Source organism: Callorhinchus milii, unplaced genomic scaffold (assembly GCF_018977255.1).
Source record: "Callorhinchus milii isolate IMCB2004 unplaced genomic scaffold, IMCB_Cmil_1.0 Scaffold30, whole genome shotgun sequence".
NCBI lineage: Eukaryota > Metazoa > Chordata > Chondrichthyes > Chimaeriformes > Callorhinchidae > Callorhinchus > Callorhinchus milii.
Genome location: NW_024704771.1, coordinates 2,754,051 through 2,765,430, shown reverse-complemented (window position 1 = coordinate 2,765,430; position 11,380 = coordinate 2,754,051). Strand labels below are relative to the sequence as shown.

Here is an 11,380-nt window from a genome sequence, read left to right as displayed (position 1 = left end):
GACTATTCCTTGTTTTACTTCTATTTGTCTCTCCTCGTCCACTATGGAACTAGTTTCTGCTTCCTGATGCTACTTTCTGATCCCTATCCCCCTTCAAAATCAGTTTATACGCATCCCCAAAGCATTTGTTATCCTTGTTGCTATGATATTAGTCCCAGCCCTGCTCAGGTGGTAAGCCATCCCTCGTTTACAGGTCCCATCTGCCCCAGAAATGATCCCAGTGGTTTAGAAACATGAAGCCTTCCTTCTTGTACCATTTCTCCAGACAGGCACTCATGTGTTGGAATTCTCCTGGTTTGGTATTCACTTACACAAGGCATTGGGAGTAATCCAGAAATCACCAGCATTGAGGTCCTGCTCTTTAGCTTCTTCCCAAGATTCTGAAATTCTCCCTGAAAAGTTTCAGCCCTTTAATGACACACATCATGGATTCCCGACATGGACCACAACTTCTGGATTTTCCCCTTCTCCGTGCAGTATATTTTGCACCTGTTCCATGATTTCATGCACCCTGGCCCCAGGGAGGAAGCATACCATGTGCAAGTCCTGTCTTTTATGGCTGAAATGCCTGCCTATCCCTTTAACTGTTCCCCGATAACAACAGCATTGGCGTTTTTCCCCTTGTCCCTCTGATCATCCATTACCTTTTGACTCTTCTTGCCAGAGGTATCGTCACTGGTATCCACTACCGAGAACTGGTTTGTGAGTGCCACACTCTTAGGGAATTTCTGTACTGCCTCTTTTTTTTTGCTCCACATTGGATGGTCACCCACTCACCTTCTTCTGAGCCCTCTTTGTAGCTGGGGTGACCATCTCCTGAACTCCCTGTTGCTGTGGCATGACTTCCGCCACTGTGGGGTGAAACTGGGAACCATAGGAGAACATGTCTGAACCTGGATTTTATATGGAATGTATTCCAGCTGTAAGAACTGTGTAAGAATCAACACTGTGTCCTTCCACCTGGAAAGGCAAGGCTGCCCATTGTCAATAAATCTTTTTTGATATGTTCGTCGACAGGAAATCCTCCCAAGGAAATCCTCCCAAGCTCTTGCTAAACCTGCAAGGAAAAGCCTTATCAGGTAGGGACAAGCAGTGGGAAAGCTTCCCAGATATCAATGGCAAGCTATGTGGTTTTAGCAGGTTAGACTCCAGTAGTTACTCAAACACTTATGCACGGATCGCCAAGCTTTGGCTATTGCCAACCAGCACCTAATTCTTTCCAGAAATAGGTAAGCAGGATGCTTCCCTCCAGGGAGGGAACGTGCATTCCATTCCAATAATCATCTCTGGAATTTCTATTTGTAGTGAGATGAATGGAAATCTCAGTTTGGTGTGGATACTCTTATGGTGATGGGTTTCCACACTTGACAGATACCCGGTTGACCTAAAAGAAATTCACACCTGTGTAGTATATTACAGTCACATCTCTAGGGAGTCTAGTGTGATATTAACCGTGACAACAACAACAACAAGATTCCATTTATAGAGAGCCTTTCACGTCGGGAGGACATCCCAAGGCGTTGGACGGTTGGGTCAGGACCCGAGCAGGGGGGAAATGGTCAGGGTGAGGGGAGGGAAGGGAGGGAGCGAGGAGGGTGTAGAGAGTCGAGAGGGGAGCTGAAGGCACGGTCAAAGAGAAAGGTCTTGAGACCTGCTTTGAAGGTGAAAAGGGAGGAAGTGGCGAAGGCACTGGGGGATGGAGTTCCAGAGCCTAGGGGCTGAGAGGCTGAAGGCCCGGCCACCGATGGTAGGGCGGTTGGGGCGAGGGATGTGGAGCAGACCGGAGCCAGAAGAACGGAGGGTTTGGGCAGGTAGGTAGGGGGATAGTAGGTCGGAGAGGTAGGAGGGAGCAAGGCCGTGAATGACCTTGTAGGTGAGGATGAGAATCTTGAATTCGATCCTCTGGGGGATGGGGAGGTGAGCGAGGGTGGGAGTGATGTGGTCCCGAAGCCTGGTGCGGGACAGTACACGAGCTGCAGAGTTCTGAATGACCTGCAGTGTGGAGGGAGGTGCCGGGAAGGCCGGCGAGGAGAGAGTTCCCATAGTCCAGCCTTGAGGTGATAAAGGCATGGACCAGAGTTTCAGCAGCGTGAGGGGTGAGGTATTGCCTTAGTCTGGTGATGTTTTGGAGGTGATGGAAGGCGGTGCCAGTTGTGGTGCAGATATGAGGAAGAAAGGACAGCTCAGGGTCGAACAGAACCCCGAGGTTCCTGACTGGCTTTGAGAGGTGGAGAGTGCAACCTTGGATGCTGATGCTGTCAGCGCCTGAGGTGCGGAGGCTCTGACGTGAGCCAATCAGGAGGGCCTCAGTTTTGTGCACATTGAGCTAAAGAAAGTTGTCTCTCGACCAGGACTCGATGTCGGACAGGCAGCTGTCAGGACATCGGTGGTCGTGGAGTTGAGGGTAGAGGAGGAAAGGTAGAGTTGGGTGTCATCCGCATACATGTGGAAGTTAACCCCATGTCTGCGGATGATGTCACCACAGGGGGAGCATATAGAGGGTGAAGAGGAGGGGACCGAGGACAGAGCCCTGAGGGACACCACACGAGACACTGCGGGGGGTGGAGGAAAATCCGTTTGTGGAACCTCTACTTTAGTCTGATATTAATAGTATGCATTCTATTATTCAGACCACAGCAGAGTCTGATGCCACACAAGTATCCTGTATCTGCTTGTCATTCTGTGCCATGTATCATATCTCATCACAGCCAAACCTGACATTACAATCTCACACTTCACGTGGAGAGATTTTACATTTTATTGTGTTCACAAGCAGTTTCTGTTTCTGTTCAATTATATGACAATCAATTACAGGTTACAATAATGTGATCAAAGCATTAGTTATAAGAGGTTACAACAACAACAACAACAAGATTCCATTTATAGAGCGCCTTTCACGTCGGGAGGTTAGAATAATATGTTTTACATTTGAAATAATGCCTCAAACATCAATGTGCAGTGAGCAGCAGAAAAGTCAATTTGTAGTAACCACCATCATCCCTCTCTCATTAGTCACTCTAACCCCACTCCTTGCCTGATCACCATGACTCAACACCAAATTTCTTAATCATTGGCCATTCTGCCACCCCCCCGGCACTCTCTACCGGGTAAGGTGATTCTGCCCACACCCCGTCTCTCATTGGTCACTCGCACCACTGTCAGCATATCAGTGTCAGGCACTCAGTGTCACACTTTGTGCAGAAGTAAGGATAGATTTTCTCAGTGAAAGTGTCAGTGAAAGTGAAGAGATGACACATGTTGTCAGCATTGTACAGTGACATCTGTCCTCCTGCATAGTCGAGGTACACGCCTAGCACCCGGGGTTGCACACTTATTGGGAGGCGGGTACGAGGTGAGGTTAGAGCTTTATATTCCCCATTGCACACCCACACAGCCCAGACTCCAGTCTTAGGTTCCAGTACGGAAATCTCCTTCCTGTGCACAGACTCTCGGGCCACACCCACAGCCCAGTGTGTGCTGTTCCCCACCCCAACCTCCCAGTAATGTCTCCCTGATATGAACCCCTCTGAGCCCAGCACACAGAACCAGTTACTGAACCTCTTTGGAGTGTCAGGAACCTGCTGTTCAGAACTGTATCTCACTCGGGTCCGGTCCTCCGACAGGATAAGGCAGGGATGGGCTGTGTTAGGATCTAGAGTCGGAGTAGTTGGAGCTGAAACAGAGAATGTTGACATGTTAAATGATAATAATCCTGAGCTTCCAGTTGCTTGCCACTTCAACTCTCCGTCCCACTTGCACTCTGACCTTTCTATCCATAGTCTCTTATGTTGATTCAATGAAGCACATTGCAAGCTCAAGGAACAGCACCTCATCTCTCTTCTGGGGACCTTGCAGTCCTCTGGCCTCAACATTGAGTTCAACCACTTCAGACCATAAAGTTAGCTCTCTCATAAGAGTTTACCTTCCCATTCCCTGTCTTCTGTGACCATTAGCACATCATCTCGGTCGCAAACACATCTTTTCTCTCTCTGGTTTGCCTCTGCTGCCATCCTCTGTTTTGCATCTTTAACGCTTCTCTAACCCATTATCCCCTGTCCTCAATCCCAATTTCTCCTTTGTCTTTCTTGCCCTGCCTACCCTATCTGTTAGTTCTTAAAACCTCTCCCTCCCAACATCCCTCAGATCTGACGAGGGATCGTGGATATGAAACATTGACCCATTTTCATTTCTCCATTGATGCTGCCTGACCTGCTGAGTGTTTCCAGCAATATATGTTTTTGTTCCGAACTCCATGTTGGTGCTCCTCGTGGTGAATGGTTCACATTATTTTTAATTGATTCAATCAGTGAGCTTTGGATTTCTGGTCTTACTGACTTGGGTTACACGTGGGAAATAAGTTATGTCTGGCTGTGACCCGAAGCCCACCCATCAGGGGCATGAGATAGTCTGAGCTCCGAATGATCTTATTTAGCATTCCCGACTGAGGTTTTGAGGCACATGAACAAGAAATCTGCACGTACGAACCAAACAGATTGATTCACCTCTGTAATGTAGCAAATCTGAACACAAGAATTACAGCCAAACAGACATAGAAACACAATCCTCATCAATCATTTCAGATTATTCACCATTGGTTTCTGCTGATCTGTTTTTTTGATTTGTAAATAACCATTTGATCTGGATGTGCAGTTTATATAAAAAAAGTGGATTACAAACATCCTGTTTTTCAATGTATCTTTTAGGTTTTGGGGCGACTTCTGACCTATTTGTATGATATTTATTTCAGCCTTCACGTTGGTGTCCAGAGGAAGTAGGTGCAAATTAGTTTGGTGGCACGTGGAGCTGGTGCAAGGAGTATCACTGCATTGTTGTATAATAAGAACATAGAATCGGCACAAGATATTGGTAAGTGGTCAGGCACTTGTGTACATCAAGGGAATCTCTTATACAACAAGGATAAGTTGTGCCAATGTTCCAATGCAGGAAGCGCCTATAGATAGTTCCTGGTAGCTGCCATCCACGCAGAAACCTGCACTTGATAGATGTTTAGTGACTGACCACTTGGTGTGTTGGGGTGGGGGGGGGGGGTGGAGCGGTGGTGGGAGTGTAGGCAGGATCCGCCTTGGAGCTGAAATGTCTGTAGAGACATTCAAGCAACAGGAATCGGCACAATATCGATGCATTAGCATTGTGACTTTTCTCCTTTTTTGTAATATTTATATTGAGGTGTAAAGCATACAACTGTGCTTGACTATTACCCAGACCAACTCCCTTACCACCAATAATTGAACATCCCCGTGCCCCCCCAATATACAATCACCTCCTCACCCCCATCCTCTGCGCCCTCACCTGCCCTCTGCTCCCCTCACTCCCATTCCCCTACTCCGCTTTTCCTCAATTTCTCTTTCCCTCTCCCCATCACTTATTCTCACCATATCCATTTTCTCCACTCCCCCTCTGCCACATAATATATCCTACTCATTAGCTATGCTCCTTGGGAGCTTGCTTTATTCCCCATATATATCATTCAATAATCCCCTGATCTCTCACTCAATATTCTCACATTGTGCTTCTTTGTATATGGCTCTGAACATATCACCCTTATTTCCAATCCCCGTTATTCCATTCCCCATATCTTGTATCTAACACTGTACCTCTCCTTTTATTCTAATCTTCTTCTTAAACACTTTCCATACCATATCACATATTTTCAGGGAAGATCTGAATTGATCTGTTTGCTCTGTGATGTGATGCAGAAAAAATGGGCCAAATGGCTTCCTTCTGCACAGCAGATTCCCACATTTCTATGTAAAGAAGTCTTCCATTTGCATACTTCTCATCACATTCAGGGAAGCTTCAAAGATTGTTATCAGAGCCTTTGCTACTTTCTCAATGACTTCCCTTCGAATTATGCAAGGAAAACATTCATCCTTATCCATCTTTGATAATAAAAGCCACGTATTGTTATTGTTTGTTTTCGCGGTTCATCTCTCAAATAGGTGCACAAATCTCCTCCTCTGTATCATTTCTATTGCTTCAGGAGTCTATGGTAAAATCTAAATAGAGGAATAGTTCCCCTGTTCGTGCTTAACTCTTTCAGTTGAACACCATCCCCTCAAAGTCCATCCCATTATCCTGATTTTCTAATGCAAAATGTAATCTTAAGATCTTGACTGTTCAATTCTTCGTATGTTTTTGTCACTTACCTTTCTGAAAAACCTCTTTCAAACTTTTGGTTTCCATCTTGCTCAGAGCTACAAAGAATCGTTTCATGCTTTTTGATCCCATTTTCCAGAACATTTTGTGAAAGATATTATCGCCATCTCTGCCATTGGTGGACTCTCCAGCGGTCACAGTCTGGGTGAACATAGCTGAGATGTTGAATCTGAAGTGAACTGGCTTCCCATTAACATATTTGGGACATGGTAAATCAGATTGGGTGATGGCTTCAAGAAAAGGAGGAAGAAACTGTTTGTCTGCGAAGGTGACCAGCAACTGGACACTCTCAGTAATAATATCTTTGCTAAAAGTGGAAAGAAATGAACTGAATTGAAATTCCTGTTCAGAAGTTAATTGCACGAAAGAGGTTTGGACAACAAGGCAAACGGCATTAATCTGTTTTATGCCCTCTGGGGAAGACAGGAGATCTGTGATCTGATGAGAGAGCTTATAATATCTGATGTATCCAGGGATGTGTTTATTTTGTGCTGCGTCTCCAAATTTTGGCACGTCTACAATAGTTATAGAGAAAGGAATCCTGAAGCCCTCTTGGTGGTTGAGTTCATAGACAATGAGTGAAGGTGTTTCAGCCTCGGAGCTGTTTGTTTCTTCCATAGTTAGTTTGTAACGGAACATGTCCTCCCGTTCCACACCAAGGATGTAGTTGATCATGGCATTGATGAGGCTGATTTTCCCAGATCCTGTTTCTCCAAGGAGCAAGATGGTCTTCACACTGTATGTGGGTGAGTGGCTTCCAAAACCATATTTTATAATCTCACCATTCTTGTGAAGTTTCTGTGTCCATAACGGGAGCTTGTAAATAGTTTTGCTTCCAGTTGTTAATGTGCTTCCTTTGAGTGGCCTTCGGGCCTGTGGCTTTGGTTTCTTGTCTGTTGTTATTGAGGCCAGGTGACTGGGTGCACTCCCCACCTGTCCACACACAGCAGACACCCTCAGTGTGTAGGATGTGTTGGGTTTCAGCCCCTTCAACCTGTAAAGAGCTTCACTGCCTTTCGTCATGACGTTCTCCCATGTGTCTGGCTCAGGGCTGGAGATGCTACTCCTCGTTTCTCTATACTCCAACTTGTAGTGATCGATAGTGACCCCATGTCCAATCTGAGCAGGACTGTCCCAGGAGACTTCCACATCAAACCCCTCTAAAAGGCACATTGAAACATTCTCAGGAGCACTTGTTGGCAGTGTAGTCACACGCACACTATCACTGGGTGGGCTGCATGCTGCTCTGTATTGGAACTGATACTCCTGGTAAGTAGATAAACCAGTTATGGTGCAAAAGTCTGATTCTACCTCTGTGTTTTGAGATTTCCATTCCTCCTCCTGGGCGCTGCGGTGTTCCACCCAGTACTGTACAGTCTTGCAATTGCCAGGGTCTGGTGCCTGTAATCGCAGTGTTACACTGTCATGTATCCTTCCACAAACTAAAGGAGCCTGGGGTTGTGCTGGAGGCTTGAAGCAACGGCTCACCAATATTCCTCCTTCATACAGATAAATGGAAGCTCCTACATGATCCTCGTCTGGCTCAGAAGCAACAATGAACTTTGTGTTTTTGTCTGCTTTATTGACTGTGTAAAATCGCAGGAATAATCGTGCTCGCTCCCTCATTGCACGAGACACGGTCACTGAGTGGAACCATTGTTTCAGATCTGATGTTGGAAGCTGGGTTTTCTCAGTTACTTCACACTGAAGGTCTTCGGCCATTTCTAACAGAAACAAATCTTCCTCGTGCAGCGATGTGAACATGAAGCAGACCACATACTCGGTGGTCAAGTCCATTGTCTCCCTATCCAGCTCACTGCGTGATTTCATCATTTTTATCTTATTCATTTCGCTGATGTAACCTCTGACCACAGACATTTCCCTGTCCTTGTCGTCAAGCCATTGTTTGAGTGATTGGCTTCTGAATGGTGATTGTTCCATGCTCTTCAGAATATCAACCAGTTTCCCTTCCTCCTCCCCACCTCCCCGGATAGATGGCAACACTTTGGCCAAGGCCTTCTGGAAGCCCTGTTGGTACTCCACACACATCGCTCTGAACCTCTCAATCTTTTGTTTAATCTCTGGACATTGAACACTGACATAGTCTTTGATCATATCACCGCACCTAATCTTAACATCATTGATCTCCTCCAGGACATGCTGGGACCGATTGAGCAGATTTATACTGATGTCTCGCACAAATTGAGCTGCCTTTGAGTCAAGCTGGTTGAGTGGGTAAAGCCAGACTTTGACAGGCACTGCATACTCTCCATCCTCCCCCAACAATCCTGGCAGGTCTGAATAAACTTTCATAGCATCTTGGAATGTGGTGGGATTGCTTGCAAGTGCAAAATCACCATAAAATGTGCAATTGAATTTCTGGGAATTTGCTTTTACTTTGCTTTTCATATTCAATAAAGCTTCACCATGGATTCTCAATTTTGGTATGATATTAACTGCCACCTTCATTCTACCCTGAGTATCTGTTAGGCTCTCTGAGGAAGAGACTTCTTGATCAAATACAAAGAATGCCTGAGCGCCATACAGCATTGCTGTGACCACGTGGGTTGCTGTGCCCTGTTCAAACACATAGGGGTATGAAACATTCTGTCTCCCCAAGTGGGTCATCGTCAACTGCTCAAACTTTGTTGTTGTGGAATACTGGAGGGTCACTCGTGCCTGCTGTTCAGATTTCTTTCTGTCATTCAGGAATTTTGCAGAACCTTCCACCTTCAATAGTCCACCCAAAAAGCTCCCTTTCAAACTCCCGGTGATATTCAGAGCATGAGTTTTTTCCTCAATGGAGTCTGAGGCAATGATGTGAAACCCAGTGTTGTGCTGAGATCGTGTGTCCAGGTTGTTTTTCAATGTATCCAAGTCCCACAGTGTGACACCTGGAAAATGAGACATGGAAACATATCAATACCGAGGTTAGTACCCGTACATGGTTAAGATGGAGAGTTGTCCTATCTGCACTGATTCCAGTAACCAAGGGTTCATAAGGAGGCAAGTTGAGTTTAAACTGAGTTCAGTCAGTATAGTGGATTAAACGGGAGTGTAGAACGGTCAACATTGAATCCAATAATATGTATATTTTGCGGGCAAGGGGTCTGGCATATGTAGAAATACATTACCATGCTTAATAGTATCCAAAACAAGCTGAGAATTCCATATTTTCCACCTACATATGGGAATCCCATAAATAGATTGTTGGAATGTAATGCACACTCTCTTCCTAGAGGGACATAGTCTGCTTACCTAATTCTGGAAAATATCAGGCATGGGTAGGCAAGAGCCAAGGCTTGGGGACCCCAGGGTTTGTGTTTGGGTACTGCTGGTATCTGACGAGCTGATATAACATAGCTTGCCATTGATATCAATGTCTGGCAAGTTTTCTCAATGCTTGGTTAGCTACAACCCTGCCCGTTAAAGGTTTGGCTTACAAGGTTGCACAAGCTGAATGGAATAAATCGCTGTCCCTTAGTGACTGATTTGCCCTTCCAGGTTCTGCTGATAAGCCTGTGCTCTCATCAGCAGTGCCCTGGAATTCTGTGGACCAACCTGGCTCAGGAACTGGGCTACTGAGATTGCCTCAGAGGGTGGGCTCGATTCCAACATTCGGTTACCAGCCATGTTACCTTGAAGCCCATTCAGCTCCAAGGATTCCCCGCTTCCAGTAATATACACAGTTCATGCGGAACATAATGGTGCCCACACCAAGTATAGTAAACATTAAGGAATAGAGTGTGTTGCTAGGTCTATACTGAATTTAGTAACTTTTGACGATTTGCCTGATAGTGCTTACTAAGATAATAACGGTCCTTGCATTTGATATAGCACTTTTCACATCTTCTAGATGTCTCAAAGCACTTCACAGAATATACTGTAAAGCAAAATTGACTGTATATTTGTGGGGAAACGCAACAGCCAATTGCAAAGCAGTGTGCCACAAACAGTCGTGGAATGAAGATGGTCTCAGGGTGCTTTGAGTTATGAGCAGAGACTGGAGGAAAGTGGTGTCTTAATGGAGCAGAGAAAATTGACTGCACCTGATTACGTTCCCCCACATCTTCTGTGCTTGTGGTCTGAGCCCACCATGTGAAGCCCTCTGAGATGTTATTCTATGTTAAGGGACCTATTAGAAATGCAAGTTTTTATTATTGTTGTTGGGTTTGTTATTGTTGTTGCAATGGGTTCAAGTTATTCCACTGACATGTTTGTTTCACTTTCCAGCTATTATTGTACACTTTCGATATCTCGACACATGGCTGTGTCAGAGCACAGATTGGGAAAAGCAGTTACTGGCTGACATTACCTGGGATCAGAGAGTCTGAACGACAGTCATACAACATCCCCAACTGGAAAGGGCGGCCTAAACATGCCAGCACTGTGCTCGCATTCGCCATTGTCCGCAAAAGCCAGACCGTCACAACTGCAGACAGAGAGAAAGAATTGGTATTATATTTCATTGAAATATCTCATTATTTCATAGATAAATACTATGAAATGTATTGTAAATTATAATTATTATATTGGAGCATTAGGCTCTGTTGTGTGAAGTGCACTATATATACATATATATACACATATACATACACGTTACTGTTTTGTTTTTATTGAATGTAGTTTCTGGTCAACAATTCTATTCTCTGGTGACCATTCTATTATTCTCCACCACCTTTACTCTCAGCTCTACCTTTACAGTTCTGTCCTGGTTCATTTTTACCCTTCTCAATGTCTGCTTCTCCTCCCACCACTGCACCTTCGTATGTGGCATTCTTTCGGGCTCTATCAATTGTCATATGCTCTTCAATACCTACATGGTCTTGCTCAGTGTGTAGGCATGGGATTAACTGTATGCAAATCAAACTCAACTCTATGTTTCTGCCTCCCTCCTCGATTCTAGGCCCACTGCTGTCCTCACTAATTGTCCATTGGATCTCAAGAGCTGGTTGAGAGCTAACTTTCTCCAGTTGAATGTCCACAAGATAAAGAATCTCCTGCTCAGCTTCCATAAGCACCTCCTCACCACAGGCACTGACAGCATCAATTTCATAGTTGCTCCCTCCACTTCATGGAGTCAGTGCAGAATCTTACGATTATCAACTGTTCTTAATTATGCCTCGATCCATTCATTGAACTTTCCTTCACCTCCAGTGCTGAATCTTAGTCGTGTTCGACTGTCAATTTTAAACCATGCCTT

At 45.1% G+C, this 11,380-nt stretch overlaps 1 protein-coding gene across 1 annotated transcript; it reads right to left on the bottom strand.

Annotated features, from left to right (window-relative positions):
- Window positions 1–572: 572 nt before the first annotated feature.
- On the bottom strand, window positions 573–10,600 carry LOC103181208. The gene is made up of 4 exons (XM_042344779.1): window positions 10,493–10,600; window positions 6,168–9,071; window positions 778–893; window positions 573–695 (listed from the first exon to the last, which is right to left on the bottom strand). The coding sequence occupies exons 1-4, from the start codon at window positions 10,581–10,583 to the stop codon at window positions 573–575; spliced, it is 3,234 nt and encodes a 1,077-aa protein (XP_042200713.1). The 5' UTR covers window positions 10,584–10,600.
- Between the last annotated feature and the right edge of the window lie 780 nt (window positions 10,601–11,380).